General features: G+C 47.5%; 1 protein-coding gene across 1 annotated transcript in view; it reads right to left on the bottom strand.

Moving 5' to 3' along the window:
* Positions 1–18,359, bottom strand: part of ABCG4 (ATP binding cassette subfamily G member 4) — a 32,333-nt gene extending 13,974 nt beyond the window's left edge. Inside the window, 4 exon segments of the mRNA XM_032229826.1 lie at positions 1,132–1,175; positions 1,940–2,079; positions 3,313–3,430; positions 18,131–18,359. Coding sequence (XP_032085717.1) covers positions 1,132–1,175; positions 1,940–2,079; positions 3,313–3,430; positions 18,131–18,359 — 531 coding nt within the window.
* Between the last annotated feature and the right edge of the window lie 399 nt (positions 18,360–18,758).

The following is an 18,758-nucleotide window of genomic DNA, read 5'->3' on the forward strand; positions in this document are numbered from 1 at the left end:
CGGAATTCCTCCGCCAGCGTGAGGAAGTCCACCCATCTTAAGGTCATCAGTTCATTGGATCTGTGGATTTCTGGAGCTGAAGCCCACCCATCTTAAAGACACTGGTCCACTGGATTTGTGGACTTCTGAGAGTTGATGTCCACTCATCCTGAATATGCTAAATTTAAGAAACAGAGCGTCATGAAATGCATCTCAACAGAGGCAGACCAATTCAGATCAAACCCCAGACGGTTGGGACACGTACTGAATGGCTATGATTTCAGCCTCTTGCCTCTCCTTATTCCCTCTCTTAGACAGAAAGCTGTTGTGGCTTGGTAGGAGCCTTTGGAGCTGCTATCAGACTCTGACACAGAAACCTCCTGTGAGTGGTTTCAGGATGCACACAGGAGAAGGGCTGACCACTGTAAGGAACAATTGAGGACTCACAGGAGATGATAACGAGCAGCTGTGGCTCGTTAGGATCTCCTCCTGCGGATAAAGGATTGATGGTGCCACGCCCTGGTTGCAGAAGTCAACGTTCTGTTTCTGTTCTAGTCAAGTTCTTCGTTTGTTTGCAACCATCGAGAAAAAGCACTTGGATAAGTGATTTGATTTATATAATCCTGTTTTGCGGTAGTTTACTTTTGCCAGAGCATTTATCTGAGTTTATTTTGGGCTCGCAGCCAGCAAGAGCCGGGACTGATAAAAACATTCCTTTGATCCAATGCTCCCCCGCCACCTGGTGGCCATCCAGTCTCTCCTCGCCCTGCTCGGCGTCAACACCCTGTCCAGGGTCCTCCACCTCCTCCAAGGCCACCTCATCAGCCCCCTTGCTGTCGGAGTCTGGCGACAGCTCTAACGACTCCTGCCGGGCCACAACAGAAAGCCATGGAAGACTCCTGATTCTGCCAAGCCCCCCTGAGCAGATGCTACATTTACCACTTTGGGAAGATTCCAGGCTGTCAACAATGGTCTTAGCTTAAACTTATCAGCTGCAAACTGAGCAGCCTCCTCAGATAAGGAAGCGGAAGAGATGGGAGAACATCCATCCGTCCATTTGCTAGGAATCCAAACCAGCCAGAAAGGGCTTCCCTGAATGTCCCCACCTCTGCTTCTTGAGCTTTCAAAGACAACCGAGAAATGCCAACTTACCAGCTCCTTCTTCACTTCTTGCTTCTCGTTCAGTTTCAGGTTGGCTGAAGCCTGAGTGGAGAAAAAGGAAAGGATCTCATTTTTTTCGCTTTGCTTCCAGAATTATTGGGGCAATTGGTTTGGAAAGCTCTGGGTTCAGCACCCTTTTTTTCCGGAGGTGAGCTGTGTCCTGATGGGTCTCCCAGATGCTTCATCCCATCAGTTGAAGGTCCCTATTTAATTCCCTTTCCAGGGTTGCAAGCTTTTCTCCTGTTCTGACCGAGGCTTCCCGAGAGCATGAAGCAAACTCCTGGTCCTGACAAAAACCCCTTTTATTAATTCACCGTGAATTCTCCTCATTCACATCCAGCAAAGTCTTTCAAGGGAGGATTTACGGTCACAGACCTTATCTGGCTTGGAGAGCTGCCAGGCCAATATCTGCAGAACTTGGCAAGGAGTCTCAGAGAGTCACGAACTAATTAAGCGAACTAATTGTCTCCTGCAAACTCCACTCTCCTTTTGCTCCTCTTTCATTTCCTCTGGGAGGGGCCATTCATCGTCCAAGTCAACCTCTATTCTTTAGCTCTTCCCTTCGTCTGGCAACCCTGCTCATGCGCACACTGGGAACAGGCTCCAGCTGTTCATCTGCCTCGCTGATGTCTGACTTTGAAGGCAGCTGATAACTGGCATACAGCCCTGGCCCCCTCTCTGCCTCTGACACAGAGCCCTCCTCAGAGCCTTCCTCAGACTCCAGGACTCGCCCAGGTTCCTCCCCAACCTCCTCACTGTCCGAATCTGCTGCCAGCTCTGCTGGCCACTGGCGGGCCACAACTCACCATCATGGCCTCCCTCACGGTGAGATGGGGCATCAGCATATCGTCCTGCATAATGTAGCACGACATCTTACGGAACGTGCGCAGCTCCCTCGGATGTCCGTTCACAAAAATTTGGCCTTTCATGCCTGTTTCCCTGAAAGTAAGACATAGTGAAGGTTGAAGATCTAATGCTTCTTAGAATTGGGCAACCTTAAGCCTTGTGGACTTCAACTCCCAGAATTCCCAAGCCCAGCCAACCTGGAAGTTGAAATCCACAAGTCTTAAGATTGCCAAGGTTGGACACCTCTGTCTTAGAAAGTTCTTAAACTTATCTGCCTTTGATGTGGATTTCCTAACTTTGGCCATTTCCAACTATATGGACTTCAACTCCCAGATTTCCACAACCGGTACATTTATTACTGAGAATTCTGGGACTGAACACTGCTTTTTTTAAGAGAGCCTAAACTTTTCGCTCATTCTTCACTCATTGACGAGAATTTATTTTTAGAGAGAGGATCAGAGGTGGGTTCCTACCAGTTCGCAGCTATTCGGTAGAACCGGTTCGTCAAATCTACCGAACCGGTTAGAAGAGGTTCCACCAGTGGACCCGGAAAGCAGGCCACACCTACGGAAGAGGTTCCAAACTTTTTTGAAACCCACCACTGGTCCTTGGATATGATTATTCTACACTCTCATGCTCATATTTATAAAACTCAGTGCCTCTGTGAAAGGTAAGGATGACTACTGCGTTTGTGGTGCAATCAGAACATTGCGTGTGTTGAAGTTGTTTTAAGGCAAACCAAAGATGCCTTTAAAAAAACAAGTTTACACCATATTCTTATGCATCCCAGTGCTGTGTGGGAGGTAATTTAAGGTGGTTCTGACAAGTGTCGTTGACATCTTCATATCCGGTCACATGGGCGGCAAGCCACTCCCATCCGGTCACATGGGTGGCAAGCCACTCCCACAAAGGCGGCCACACCCACAGAGTAGGTTCTAAACAATTTTTGAAACCTACCACTGAGTCACATGATCAAAATTCAGATACTTGGCATGTATTAATGAGGTTGTATCATTAATACATGCCAAGTATTAATCAGAGTAGGTTTGAACAATTTTTGAAACCCACCACTGGAGAGGTTGCTGAGCAGGGAGATGAGGGGTCTCCCCCTCCGCTAATATCTGGAAGTTTTAAACTCAAAACTTGAGTCGAGAGATTCTCCAGTTTATTTCACTGTTGTTGTGGGAAATGAGGCATTCAAGGATTGTACCACATCAACCCGAAGATGTTGAAGAAGGTTATCTGGGCATTTGTCTGGGTACAGGACTAAATCTTCCCATTTAAAAAAATCCAAGCTTTTTCATACAAAGGAAGTATTTTTCTCACCGGTATCCAGCCAAGAGGTTCATCAAGGTAGATTTCCCAGCTCCAGAAGGTCCCATAATACCAATCAGTTCCCGACGGCAAAATTTTCCAGAGAGGCATTTCAGCAGAGTCTTGTATCCTGGAAGAAAGATGGGAAGATAAAGGTTCTCGAGTAGTCTTGGTGAGCAAAGGGGGTGGACTTTTTTCATTCATTGGTCATCTCTTCCAGCCAGCTAGTGGGACCAAGAAGAAGGACCTTCTCTCCCTGTGGAAGATCATCCCTGCAGAAGGAAGATTGGAAATAAAATGTTATAGGTCTCCTAAGAGCCGAGGTGGTGCAGTGGTTAGGGTGCAGTACTGCAGGCCACTTTAGCTGACTGTGATCTGCAGTTCAGTGGTTCAAATCTCACCGGCTCAAGGTTGACCCAGCCTTCCATCCTTCCGAGGTGGGTGAAATGAGGACCCAGACTGTGGGGGCAAGTTGCTGACTCAATTTGCTAAAAAAAAAAATTGTAAACCGCTTAGAGAGGACTGAAAGCCCTATAAAGCGGTATATAAGTCTAATAAATAAAATAAATAAATAAATAAGGAAGTCCATCTGGTGGGATGAAGAAGGGCCTTCTCCATGGTGGCCCCATCGCTGTGCAACACCATCCCTATGGGAATAAGATTGGAACTAAGATGTTAATTCCAGTTATGATTATTCCAATTAGTTGGTTATGACTATATATTTGTTAGTTATGACTATAACTATCTTAATTAGTCATGACTACAGTTAGTTATGACTATAACTATGTTAGTTAATGACTATATATTAGTTAGTTATGACTATAACCATCTTAATTAGTTATGACTATATATTAGCTAGTTATGATTATAACCATGTTGCTTGTATCTTTACAATTTATATTGTTTTATTTGTTTCCTAGTATGGTTTGATTGCTTATTAGTAACCTATGACTATCACAAAGTGTTGTATCTTATGATTCTTGATGAATGTATTCTTTTTTTTTTAATTTAAAAAAAAAATTATTAGTAAAAAAATACAACATCCATAATTTGTAAAAGACAATACAACATCCACTACTGTTTTGCTTTACATTTGACTACATTTCGAGATATTCCCATAATATCAAATCATTATAAACATCAAAGATTAGGTATCTTATTCCCTCCCTCCCTCTTTCCTTCCCTCGTTTCTTTTTTCCATACCCCTTTCATCCCTCCCCCCTTGCCTCCTTCTCTCCTTCCTTCCCTCCTTTCTTTCCTCTTTTTCTCCTTTCCTTCCCCGTCCTTTTCCTCTCTCAATCCCACCCTCCTTCTCACATACCTTTCTTCCTTCCTTTCCTCCTTCCCTCCCTCCTTCCTTTTCTCTTAATTTCCCTCCCTTCTTCCCTCCTTCCTTCCTTCCCTTCTACTCTCCTTCTCTCCTTCTTTCCCTCCCTCTTCCCCCTCCTTACTATCCTCTCCTCTTCCCTCCCTCCTGCCTCCCCTAGTTTCTTCTCTTTCTTCTCTCCTTCTTTCTTCCCACCTCTCCTTTCCCTTCTCTCCTTACTCTTCCTCCTTTTTATCCTCCCCCCCTTCCTCTGCCTTTCCTATTCCTCTCCTTTCTCCTCTCCATCCTGACTTCCCTACTGTCCCCCCTCCCTCCACTCTAACCTTTGTTGCATTTACATATTTTCCTCTGCTGAGGCCAACCTGGTTCTCTTTTGAGACTATCACTAAGTGTTGTATCTTATGATTCTTGATGAATGTATTCTATTTTATTCTCCTTAGTTACACTGAGAGCACTTGCACCAAAGACAAATTCCTTGTGTGTCCAATCACGCTTGGCCAAGAATTCTATTTTATTCTCTATAAGTCTTCTCTCTTAAGGAAGTCCACCTGGTGGGACGGAGAAGGGCCTTCTCCATAGTGGCCCCATCCCTGTGCAGCAGCATCCCTGTGGGCATAAGATTGGCCCCCCACTTTGATGCTCTTTCAAAAGGCCCTAAAGACATGATTTGCTGGTGGAACTGGGGACATCAGAATGATACGGAACCCATCAAGTGGTGACTTACATTATTGCCTCCAAAGGGTTGGGGCAGAGGTGAAATTGAGCAGGTTCTGGAGAACCGGTAGCGGAAATTTTGAGTAGTTCGGAGAACCAGCAAATGCCACCTCTGGCTGGCCCCAGAGTGGGGTGGGAATGGAGATTTTGCAGTATCCTTCCCCTGGAGTGGGGAGGGAATGGAGATTTTGCGGTATCCTTCCCTTGGAGCGGAGAGGGAATGGAGATTTTATAGTATCTTCCCCTGGAGTGGGGAGGGAATGGAGATTTTGCAGTATCCTTCCCCTGGAGTGGGGAGGGAATGGAGATTTTGCAGTATCCTTCCCCTGGAGTGGGGAGGGAATGGAGATTTTGCAGTATCCTTCCCCTGGAGTGGGGAGGGAATGGAGATTTTGAAGTATCTTCCCCTGGAGTGGGGAGGGAATGAAGATTTTGCGGTATCTTTCCCCTGGAGTGAGGTGGGAATGGGGATTTTGCAGTATCCTTCCCCTGGAGTGAGGTGGGAATGGAAATTTTGCGGTATCCTTCCCCTGGAGTGGGGAGGGAATGGAGATTTTGCAGTATCCTTCCCCTGGAGTGAGGTGGGAATGGAAATTTTGCGGTATCCTTCCCCTGGAGTGGGGAGGGAATGGGGATTTTGCAGTATCCTTCCTCTGGAGTGGGGAGGGAATGGAGATTTTGCAGTATCCTTCCCCTGGAGTGAGGTGGGAATGGGGATTTTGCAGTATCCTTCCCCTGGAGTGAGGTGGGAATGGAGATTTTGCAGTATCCTTCCCCTGGAGTGAGGTGGGAATGGAGATTTTGCGGTATCCTTCCCCTGGAGTGGGGAGGGAATGGGGATTTTGCAGTATCCTTCCCCTGGAGTGGGGAGGGAATGGGGATTTTGCAGTATCCTTCCCCTGGAGTGAGGTGGGAATGGAGATTTTGCAGTATCCTTCCCCTGGAGTGAGGTGGGAATGGAGATTTTGCGGTATCCTTCCCCTGGAGTGGGGAGGGAATGGGGATTTTGCAGTATCCTTCCCCTGGAGTGGGGAGGGAATGGGGATTTTGCAGTATCCTTCCCCTGGAGTGAGGTGGGAATGGAGATTTTGCGGTATCCTTCCCCTGGAGTGAGGTGGGAATGGGGATTTTGCGGTATCCTTCCCCTGGAGTGGGGAGGGAATGGAGATTTTGCAGTATCCTTCCCCTGCCACACCCACCAAGCCACACCCACAGAACCGGTAGTAAAAAAAAATTGAATTTCACCACTGGGTTGGGGGTTAATTGGGGTTTGTATTGGGGGTTTATTTCCCTGGAGAGACCTGGCCCATAGAACCACCAAGTCAGACACGACTGAAACAGATAACGTTATCATCATCGGTTTCTGTAAGCGACCTAGAATCACCGCGAGTGACTTGGGGGAGGGGGGGAGGCATATAAGGCAGACGTGATCCAGAACATTCACTGAAGAGCACAGGATTCTCCTACCGCACCCGAGTGCTTAGTCAATCGATATTGCTCTTCTCCACGCCAAAAGGGGCATTTGCGGAAACCCAACTGCACGAACTCAAGAAATGGGAAATCCATATTTTTCTTGCTGCCCGGGTTTGGTTAATGGGTTTTTGCTGCACTAGAAGTGATGGAAAGGAAGAGGGACATTTTTTGGCCCTTGTGTTTTCTCTGCCTTTCAGGTGGATGCCCAATTCCTCCGTGGTCCCTTCTCAAGTTGTCACGAGCCACCACAGTGGTTCTCCTCCCACGTGAAGAATTGTGGGAATGTGGCCACTTCAAGCTAATGCATGTCTGGCTTTGATGGAATTCTGGACAGCAAATGCCAGATTTCTGTCTGTCGTCACTCAAGGATTTCAAGCAGGCGCGCCCTCCATAAATCAATCCCATCCTGAATAAATGGTCAAATTGGCCCCTTGAAGCAATTCTAGGGTACCACCACTAGAGGGAGCCAAAGCATCAACATCACTTTCCCTTTGTTGGGTCAGGAGAAGACTTGGACCATCCCGAGCAGAAGGATGAAGTTCTACCATCTTTTATTGTGGACACAGACCAGAATTGTGATGGTTGGGCTGGGGAATTCTGGACCTGGTTGGCTGGGGAATTCTGGGAGTTGAAGTCCACCCCATCTGAAAGTTGTTGAGGTTGAGAAATACTGCTCTATATACGGAAGCTGGAACATCTCAGGTTCAACTTGATGTCTATGACGTGGGTGGCAAAAGTCCCAGAAGGGATTATTTCATTTATATAACTATCCTCCAGCAAGCAAACTACAGGCTTACAAATGCACAGACTCCGTTCCTCAGGCTCTGATTCTATCTGATGCTGCCCTATTTCCTGAAGCCTTCAGGTTTCATACATACATATCTTAGAGATTTCTTATAAAGCTTCTGTCCCCCTTCTGCCTTTTCCATTGAGGGCAATCAATGCAATCAGGATTTATTAATTGCCATTTTATTACTTCATTGCCCAGAGAGTAAGAGAGAGATGAAATAGAGAGAGAGAGAGAGAGAAGGAAAGAAAGAAAAAAGAAGAAAGAGAAAGAAAGAAAAAAGAGATTTTAAGAGAGATGAAATTTAGACAGAGAAAGAGAGAGAGAAGGGAAGAAAGAAAGAGAAAGGAGAAGAAAGATTTTGAGAGAGATGAAATTTAGAGAGAAAGAGAGGGAAAAAGAAAAAGAAAGAGAGAAACAAAGGAAGGAAGGAAAGAAAGAAAAGAAAGAAAGAAAGAAAAAGAAAGAAAGATTTTGAGAGAGAGAGAGATGAAATTTAGAGAGAAAGAGAGAGAAAGAGAGAGAGGGAAAGAAGAAAAAGAAAGAAAGAAAGAAATGAAGGAAGGAAAGAAAGAAAGAGAAAGAAAAAAGAAAGAAAGAAAAGAAAAAGAAAGAAAAGAAAGAAAGAAAAGAAAGAAAGAAAAAGAAAGAAAGAAAAAGAAAGAAAGAAAAAAGAAAGATTTTGAGAGAGAGAGAAATGAAATTTAGAGAGAGAGAGATATGAAAGAGAGAGAGAGAGAGATGAGAGGGGGAGAGAGGGATGGTAAATCAAAAGCTATTTTCTGCTTCTCTCCTTTTCTAGTTCTAAAATTCACCAAAGAGATTAAAAACAGCAGCGTAAGAGAAAAAAGAGCTTGCTTTTAGGGGCTTCAGAAAGATAAAATGCTGAGCTGGACGATTCACGCTATATTTAAGAAAGAAGGCATAAATGAAGAATGCAGTTCCAGTAAGGAACTTTTAAATTTTGTATGCTGTTTTTCTTTAATGCTTTTAATATTTTATCGGACACCGGCCGGAGCCTTTTGGTGATGGACGGTTCTTAAATGTGAAACATAAAATAAATATGTCGCCTGGAAAAAACAGCCCCTGCACACCTATGGATTCTGCTTCTTATGCCACAGGCTGAGAAGCAGCCCCTTCCCACCTCTGGCAGGCTGGAGAACATTCTGGACTGGAGCAGAGGGGCTGAAAACGGGTGGTAGAGGGAGGGGGGAGGGGTTTGAACCTGCTGCAGATTAAGCCTGGTCCATGCTAAGCATGCAGCATGCATGCAGCATGCAGCAAACGCCTCCCTCGGGGTTCCGGGACAGCAGCCGCAGTGGGTTTCTGCAACGCAGTCAGCCGGTTCTGCAGTCAGTGTGGAGGATGCTTGGAGAGACCCCGCCTTCCTACCATCACACACAAACACACAGACACACAGACACACACACACCTTTGTGCACACTCCCTTCTTGGGCCGCCACGGCCCCCGCAAGGCTGCCGCAGCACCTGCCACTCAGCTGAGCGAGGTGGGCGGCTACTCGGGTTCATTGACTGACAGTAACCTTGTCTCGCTGGCTGGCTGGCGCTTGCAAGCTGCAAATCCTGCTCAGCAGAGAGGCGAGGGCTTTTCTGCAGAATTGGATTTCGCTGTGTTTTTTGAGCTGGGGCCAGAGAGAGGCTCAAAGGCCTCTGGTTCTCGGCTCCTGATGGGAAGGAAGGAAGGAAGGAAGGAAGGAAAGAAGGAAGGAAGGAAGGAAGGAAGAGAAGAAGAAGAAGAAGAAGAAGAAGAAGAAGAAGAAGAAGAAGAAGAAGAAGAAGAAGAAGAAGAAGAAATTATTATTATGAAAGAAATTCTAGCAAATCAGCTCTATCCTTCTTCTCCAACCTGGAGGACAGCAGGAGGAGGAAGAAGGAGGAGGAGGAGGAGGAGGAGGAGGAAGAGGAGGAGGAGGAGAAGGAGGAGAAAAAGGAGGAGGCCGTCACAGCCGAAAATGGAGCTCGGGAGGCTCAGTTTCGCTGGCAGAGCACTTGGGCCACCACAGGCATCCCCGACATCTGTGATGTCACATTGGCCATGCCCCCCCCTGCCCCCCCGAGGTCAAACACAACCCTGATGTGGCCCTCAATGAAATCGAGTTTGACGCCCCTGTGGTGGAAAAACTACAGTGAAGATTGACTAGGCATCCCCACCCATTCCCTTGGCTAGAATCATGGTTTGTTTCCCTACGAATGTATGTACACAGGGATGAATTGAGGCCGATCAAAGGGAACTTGTGGAAGAGTTGTCAGAAAATAATGTCATGGTTCCGGAATGATGACACTGCAGAAGAGAATCAAATCAGATCATCTCCTAAAAATCTGCCTTCCCTCCTGAGGATTCATGAGATGGGATGACTCACATCTGGCATGACATTTTCCAAAATTGGAGTGGCAATTGTCTTTCCTGATTCCATCATCTTGGATCAGCCTGTTAATCAGGGGAAAGGGGACAAGGCACCATATTTGAGGTGAAGATACGGGATGGCCTTCTCCAACGCCCTTCCATCTCGGTCGAAATGTTTCCGTCAATATTGTGATTGCGTTGACATCTTGCAATATCATCGATGACGGATCTAATGGTGGAGCCCTGGTACTGTCTGAGCTTGGTTGTTTGCTTCCAGGTGTTTCGTTATCCAACTAGATAACACCCTCAATGCTCTGATGATGTTCCCTAGTTGGGTAATGAAATGTTTGCAAGAAAACAACAGAGTCCAGAGAGCATCAAGAACTCCATCGTTCAACCCTGAGCTAGAGAGATTTCCTGGGAATGTCTAGTTCAGTGTTTCTCAACCTTGGCGACTTTAAATCCTGTGGACTTCAACTCCCAGAATCCCCCAGCCAGCTCTGCTGGCTGGGGGATTCTGGGAGTTGAAGTCCACAGGACTTAAAGTCGCCAAGGTTGAGAAACACTGGTCTAGTTTAATGAAAAGAAGGACCAGGGGATGACATGGTAGCGGTGCTCCAATCTCTAGGGGGCTACTACAAAGAAGAAGGGGTCAACGTATTCTCCAAAGCACCTGAAGGTGAAACAATGGATGGAGACTAATCAAGGAGAAAGCCAACCTAGAACGAAGGAGACATTTCCTGGCAGAATAATTAATCAGTGGAAGGACTTCCTCCAGATGTTGTGAATGCTCCACCATTGGAGGTCTTGAAGAAAAGACTGGACAGCCATTTGTCTGCAATGGTACAATATCTCCTGCCTGCGCAGGAGTTGGACTAGAAGACCTCCAAGGTGCCTTCCAACACTGGGATTCTGGGATTCGTCTCTTGTGGTGTTGCTCCATCTAAAAATACTGTCCCCTGATGGGACCAGATGTCTTCCCCATGGCTGTTCCTGCCCTGTGAAGTCACATTGTCCCTAGAGGTGTGACTTGTCTTTTCAATCGGCATGAAAGCCAGATTAGAGGTAGGTGGGTCTTCTGGAGTGATTTTACTAGCGTGGGTTGGGCCCCCAAGATTGCCTTCTGGATGTGTTACTAATTTTATAAGAACTGGATGGCCTTCATCAAAGTGGTGACAAATATATAAGTTGTTGTTGTTAGTTGCGTTAGTTAGATGTCTGACCCATCGCGACCCCATGGACAACGTTCCTCCAGGCCTTCCTGTCCTCTACCATCCTCTGGAGTCCATTCAAACTCACACCAACTGCTTCGGCGACTCTATCCAGCCACCTCATTCTGTGTGTCATTCCCTTCTTCTTTTGCCCTCCATCGTTCCCAGCATGAGGCTCTTCTCCAGGGAGTCCTTCTTCCTTCTCCTTAGGTGGCCAAAGTCTTTGAGTTTCCTCTTCAGGATCTGGCCTTCTAAGAACAGTCAGGGTTGATCTCTGCTAGGACTGACCACTTTGATCGCCTTGCAGTCCAAGGGACTCGCAGGAGTCTTCTCCAGCACCAGAGTTCAAAGGCCTCCATTCTTTGGCATATATGTACATGTGCATTATGTGTATATATGCGAACGTCCAACCCAAATAGGAAAAAAACCTGGATGTCCCTGGGGGGCAGAAGACAGAAAAGCAGCCCTTCACAGCTTCCCCTCTTCCCCACAACTGGATAGCCCATCTCCTGACCAGGCCCTCAAAGGCAGCCTAAGAATGATGGTGCTGCAGCAAGTTCTGGGAAGGCTCCCCTCATGGCCAGCTAGGAGATAGCAATAGCAATAGCAATAGCAGTAGACTTATATACCGCTTCATAGGCCTTTCAGGCCTCTCTAAGCGGTTTACAGAGAGTCAGCATATTGCCCCCAACAATCTGGGTCCTCATTTTACCCACCTCGGAAGGATGGAAGGCTGAGTCAACCCTGAGCCGGTGAGATTTGAACCGCTGACCTGCTGATCTAGCAGTAGCCTGCAGTGCTGCATTTAACCAGTGCTGCATTTAACCACAGATTTCATTTCATTTCATTTCATTTATTGAATTTCTATGCTGCTCAATCCTGGAGGACTCTGGGTGGCTTACAGAAATGAATTTTTTTTTTAAAAAAAGAATTATTAAAAACAATGGGACACAACAAAGTTAAAAAGGGAAACACAACAAACACCCAATCGAAAGGGGGCTGGACCTCAATCAAGGGGTCAACAACCCCCAAGCCTGCCGGAAAAGCCAGGTTTTAATGGCTTTGCGAAAGGCCATGGGAGCGGGGAAGGACTGGATCTCTGGGGGTAGCTCATTCCATAGGGCCGGAGCGGCAACAGAGAAGGCCCTACTCCGAGGCGTCGCCAGCCGGCATTGTCCCGCTAAAGACACCCGGAGAAGGCCCATCCTGTGCGATCTTATTGGTCTGAGGGAGGTATGTGGCAGGAGACGGTCTCGCAGATACCCGGGTCCTAAGCCATGTAGGGCTTTAAAGGTGATAACCAGCTGAGCTGACATGAGCTGAACTTCTGCCGATTGCCAAAGCATCACACCTTCTTTAACAAAACAGGTGCCATGAAGCAACCTATGACTGTAATGGGTGTGGGCGCACTGCTTCACACTTAGAACAATTTATCGAGAGGGAATTTTTCCCTGTGGCAAAACCACAACACCCCGGACTGGTTCCTCCTTCATTTGTACCGATAGTCATCAACATGCAACCACACGACGGATCCCGAGATTTCTGTTGTTAAGTGAGACCCTTGTTAAGTGGCTTTTGCTCCCATTTGCGACCTTTCTAGTCACAGCTGTTAAGTGAATCACTGCAGCTGTATAGTTAGTAACTCGGCTCTTAAAGGAATCTAATTTCCCTGTTGGCTTTGCTGGTCGGAAGGTCAGAAAATGCATGGCACGACAAAACCGTGGTCCACTAAAGCGCGCCCGATTAAAGCGCTTCGCTGACGTCATCAGCAGCGCGACAACAACGACCGCGGAGAAAAAAGGGCGCTTTAAAAAGCGCTTTTAAAGCAAGCCGATTCACGTTAAGGTAAGGGTTAGGGTTAGGGTTAGGGTTAGGTTTAGGGTTACGTTAAGCGTTAGGGTTAGGGTTAGGGTTAGGGTTAGGGTTAGGGTTAGGGTTAGGGTTAGGGTTAGGGTTAGGGTTAGGTTAAGGGTTAGGTTTAGGGTTAGGGTTAGGTTTAGGGTTAGGGTTAGGTTAAGGGTTAGGGTTAGGTTAAGCGTTAGGTTAAGCGTTAGGGTTAGGTTTAGGGTTAGGTTAAGGGTTAGGGTTAGGTTTAGGGTTAGGTTTAGGGTTAGGTTTAGGGTTAGGTTAAGGGTTAGGTTTAGGGTTAGGTTTAGGGTTAGGTTTGGGGGGGTTAGGTTTAGGTTTACGCGTTAATTTTAGCTTTACCGCTCACAGCGTACTTTTTTCATCGCGCTGTGATGACGTCAGGTACGCGGTTTCGTCGAGCGCACTTTAGTCGACTGCGGTTTTGTGGTGGAACCCAGAAAATGTGATCACACAATCCCGGAAGACTGTAACTGTCATTAATCGGAGCAAAGGCTGATCTCCGTCGCTGAATGGATCTCTTTTGCTCCCCTTCCCGTTCTTCGCAAAACAACTGTTACTCTTCTACCTTAAGCCCCTGGCAGTCCCAGTTCTTCCTTTTATTTCTGGGCACTAAAAACTGGCACCGTTTGAAAAGAGACTAATTAAAGCAGCCGCTTCCCGCATCTCCCCCGCACTCTGCCCACCGATTCGTAGATGAAGAACCGTTCTGCTACTCACCCACGAAGGAAAAGGATCCCCAGGGAGCTCAGACAGAGGAGGGTGGGGGGCGCGGAAGCCATCTAAATTTATCTTCTTCTCGTCAGAATCTGAAGAGTTCTGGGTTTGGTTTTTTCTTCCCCGGGAAATGGGGCAAAGGACACGTCTCTTGCATGTGCTAAGCGTGTCTTTGGAAGGACTCTCCTCGCCTCTAGACTCAGGATTTCAGCTCCTGGATTCAGATATAGGGGCCTCTGACCAGTGGGTCAGAGAAGGGATCTCTTGTTCTGCCCACAAGGATGGAGGCATTTGGGAAAGATCCCTCTCGGATCCATTCCTTGGGAAGCTGCCTTGGTTTGGACAAAGAATCTGAAGGCAGATACATGGGTCCCAGGATAAGGTTGTAGGACTTAATCGTGGGCATCAGCATCCTAATTAACAACTAAAAGCCACACACCGCCAGGCACTGCATAAATACTTCAGCCGGGCCACACGCCCTGGAGAAAGAGAAGTTCCTTGAAGACACACAAACCCCCCAAAACTTGCAAGACTAAACCTCCGATCCCGGTGATCAATCCAGGATGGATCCCAAAATCTGAATTATATCCGGGTCTGTGTTGAAAACAGCTGAAGGATTTGGGGGAAATACCTGTCTCCCCTTGCTCATCCTTACTAGTGTTCTGACCTAGGCTTCCCGAGAGCATGAAACAAACTCCTCCTAGTCCCGACAAAAAAAACCTTTTATTAATTTACTATGAATTCTGCTCATTCATATCCAGCCAAGTCTTTCGAAGGAGGATTTACAGTCACAGACCTTCTCTGGCTTGGAGAGTTGCCAGGCCGAGATCTGCAGAACTTGGCAAGGAGCCTCGGAGAGTCACGAACCAATGAAGAGAACTAATTGCCTTCTGCAAACTCCACTCCCCTTTTGCTCCTCTTTTATTCCCTCTGGGAGGGGCCATTCATTGTCCACCTGTGGCCTTACTCCCAAGTCGACCCCTGTTCTTTAGCTCTTCCCTTCGTCTGGCAACTCTGCGCATGCGCACCCCGGGAACAGGCTCCAGCTGTCCTTCTGCCTCACTGATGTCTGACTCCGAAGGCAGCTGATAACTGGCATATGGCCCTGGCCCCCTCTCTGCCTCCGACACAGAGCCCTCGTCAGAGCCTTCCCCAGACTCCAGGACTGGCCCAGGTTTCTCCCCAACCTTCTCACTATCAGACTCTGCTGCCAGCTCCACAGGGCACTAGCAGGCCACAACAAGTAGATCAGTGTTTCTCAACCTTGGCCACTTGGTTTTGGTTTTGGTTTTGCCTTTATTTGTATGCCGCCCTTTTCCCTGAGGGGACTCAGGGCGGCTCACAATTCAAAAAGGAAGGGGGAAAAGACAAACAATAGACAATACAGCATGTTAAAAAGAACACAACAATCGCACAATTCGAGTGGGGCTACAATCTTAACCCCAGGCCAGCCGGGACAGCCAGATCTTTACAGCGGCGCGGAAGGACTGGAGGGTGGTGAGGGTCCGAATCTCCACGGGGAGTTCGTTCCAAAGGGACGGAGCAGCCACCGAGAAGGCTCTCCTCCGGGTAGTTGCCAGTTTGCACTGGCTAGTAGATGGGATTCGGAGGAGGCCTAATCGATGCGATCGAATCGGTCTAGTGGAGGTAATTGGCAGTAGGCTTGACACTTGAAGATGTCCGGACTTCAACTCCCAGAATTCCCCAGCCAGCATATCCTGATTCGCTGGGATATAAGGGGACACATGCACAGGTTCACAAAATTCTGTTATTATAGCCAATCTCAACGAAAGGGCTTTTCGCCTTACAATGGGTTGGTTTCCTAATCTGGCTTATCAAACAGCTCTCTTATCGATTACTAAACCTGTTCTCTATTGCTCATACGGAGGCGTTTAATTAAGCGGGACACTTTTGGAGGCAAAGGTGAATAACTGATCTAATCTTTCCTGAAATTCCTTGGATCCTCCCTCTACAGATATTGCGCCAAAACAGATTGGTTAACAATGAAAATTGGAGAGAGTATTATTTAATATGTTATATAGGATACAATGATTAGATAATAGGTGCTGAGGTCTTACATGAATATGGGAACTGCAGCAGCAACCGAGAACAAAAAGGCGTGGTGACCATGTTCCGTGACAACTCTGTTGCTTCCAGTGTCCCCGGTGGGAGGAATGTTGGATGGAGATTGAGTTGCAAGGAGAAGGTTGGAATTCTATGAGTCACTGTCCATCTAGGCGTAAAGAAGTATCTTACCTACATTGACTAACCTCCTCAAGGGACGGTGTTTTAAGGGGGGGGGGGTTAGGTCATGGATCAGGCTCAGTATTTAAGGCCTCCAGAACAAGCAATAGAGAGCTCATCTCACATGCTGGCTCACCGGTCATCTTCCGTGACAAATTCCATCTTCCTCAGATGGAATAGAAGATGAAGGAATCCCAATTATCTTGGCCTGTGGTCATCTCTCTGGGTTCCACCAGCCTTTCCATGGACGAAAACCTTCTCCAAGGCCCTGGCCTTCATATTACTCTCATGTTTCCCCCATCCAAAATAAGACAGGATCTTATCTTCTTTTGACTCCTGAAATAAGCACTCGGACTTATCTTCGTCTTATTATTTTTGAGGCGCAGGAAGCGGCGAGCGTGGTCACCTCATGGCTGCTCCTGTGTTGCAATATTTTCAGGGAGGGCTTATTTTTTGGAGAGGAATAATTATTTTTGAGATGCAGGAGGCCCCTTAACCACGACCCGTGGATCAGCTCATCCAGAGAGGGCCGGAAGTTCTGCTTCTGGCACACTCTTGCCAAGCCCTAGTGTCACTGGGTCTGGTGCTCTTTTTGCGACCGCCACTAAGAGAAGGGGCGCGGGAGCTAGAGTTTGCGGGAGTGGCCTCGGCAAGACCGTTCTGCGTGGATGGCAGGTCCATGTGAGGTGTGTGGGGCATGCTCCCCCATAGGAAATGGCAGGGACCAACTGTGCATAGGTTTAAATGTTTTAGGGGAGGGCTTACTTTGGGGAGAAGATTTGGTGTAGCGCTTAAAAGCCCGATTGGGGAGTTCTTATTTTCAGGAAACAGGGTAGAAGCTGCAGTCTTGGGAATATCTGAAAGTTTCAAGATTGGGAATAATCAGCCTTACTCACTTAAGGATGCTGAAGCAGAATAACCACTTCAAAGAGGCAGGGTTGTTCCAGCAGGCATATAGCAAGTCTTCAGCTTAGAACTAGCAATAGTAATAGCGATAGCAGTTAGACTTATATACCGCTTCATAGGGCTTTCAGCCCTCTCTAAGCGGTTTACAGAGTCAGCATATTGCCCCCATCAACAATCCGGGTCCTCATTTTACCCACCTCGGAAGGATGGAAGGCTGAGTCAACCTTGAGCCGGTGAGATTTGAACTGCCGAGCTGCAGAACTAGCAGTCAGCTGAAGTGGCCCGCAGTACTGCACCCTAACCACTGCGCCACCTTGGTCGCTTAGTGACCATTTGAAGTTACAACGGATCCCAAAAATGGGACTTACGACCCAGTTTCAAAGTTCCAATGTCCTCCTGCCTCCCCACCTACCCTACAACAGTATGACCATCCCTTTTTGGGTCCTTGGCAACCAGTCTGAATTTGTGGCCATTTGCAGTGGCCCCCTGGAAATTGGCATATACTTCTGGTTTCTGGCAAAAGCCATTCCATAGTGAACATTGGCAGGGGTGGGTTCCGGCTTGTGTTACTGCCGTTTTGCTCAGGGGTGCTCTGTGGGCACACGCATGCATGCGCCGTAGTAAGAAAACAAGATGGCGCTGCCTACAGAACTGGTTTGTGGGCATGTCGAGGTGGCGCAGTTGTTAGGGTGCAGTACTGCAGGCCACTTCAGCTGACTGTTATCTGCAGTTCAGCGGTTCAAATCTCACCGGCTCAAGGTTGACTCAGCCTTCCATCCTTCCGAGGTGGGTGAAATGAGGACCCAGACTGTGGGGGCGATATGCTGACTCTGTAAACCGCTTAGAGAGGGCTGAAAGCCCTATGAAGCGGTATATAAGTCTAACTGCTATTGCTATTGCTATGTCCCAGTTACTACCTACTCAGCCGAACTGGGCCCAATCGATAGGAACCCACCTCTGAACATTGGATTCACTTAATGGCCACCTCCAGAAGGTTGCAAAATCAGGTGCGGTGCCATGATGACCCACTTCATGATTGTCACAACTTTACGACTGAAATTATGGGTTCCGTTATGGTCATAAGTTGAGAACTACCTGTTGGCTTTCTATAACCCATGCAGGGATGCCTACAGACATCAAATCCCATGGAAGAAAGGTCCTTCAACCTCGATTGGCACCTGCCAGGGTTAACATCTGCCTCCGAGGGACTGTCATCCTACCTCTTTTCCGCCACCAGGAGCCTTCTCGGATCGAATACGACAGGTCAAGGAACTCGAGGTCCACAGCTGACCGCTTGGGCAAATGGGAGAACCTCTGAGCGTCCGTGATGTGGTTCTCCACCTTCTTCAGGTGGGTGGTCAGGAAGGTGCCATCCTGTGAATTGGCGTTGCAGACAGAGTCCTCCAGGGCAATGGAGACAGAGGTGGGGTCGAGGGTCTTCTCCGCCATCGCTGCTCCTCTATGGGGAAGGTCAAAGGAAACAAAAAGTGAATGCTCTGCTATTCAAGTGCTCTCCAAGGTTGCGGATGGCCAACTCCACCCATCACAGCAGGTGGGCCAGTAAATGCTCAGCTCCATCCGGTCACCCTTATTTCGAACAGGGACTACAACAAGGAGGTAAAAAGGGGATTTCTATGTATGTTGGTCATGCAAGAATGGACTTTGGAACCATGGTTGGTTTAAATCCTGGTTGATAGGTGAATGTAGCACATCAAAGTTTTAACAGATAAATAAGATGCAAATAACATCTCATTTCTTAGCAAGGGAAAAGCACTTGGATTTTAGACACCTACTTGCTGGACACCAGCTACACTAACAAACACTTTCCTTGTCTATAGATTGCAATCG

The sequence above is a fragment of the Thamnophis elegans genome, chromosome 13 (assembly GCF_009769535.1).
Source record: "Thamnophis elegans isolate rThaEle1 chromosome 13, rThaEle1.pri, whole genome shotgun sequence".
NCBI classification, from domain to species: Eukaryota; Metazoa; Chordata; class Lepidosauria; order Squamata; family Colubridae; genus Thamnophis; species Thamnophis elegans.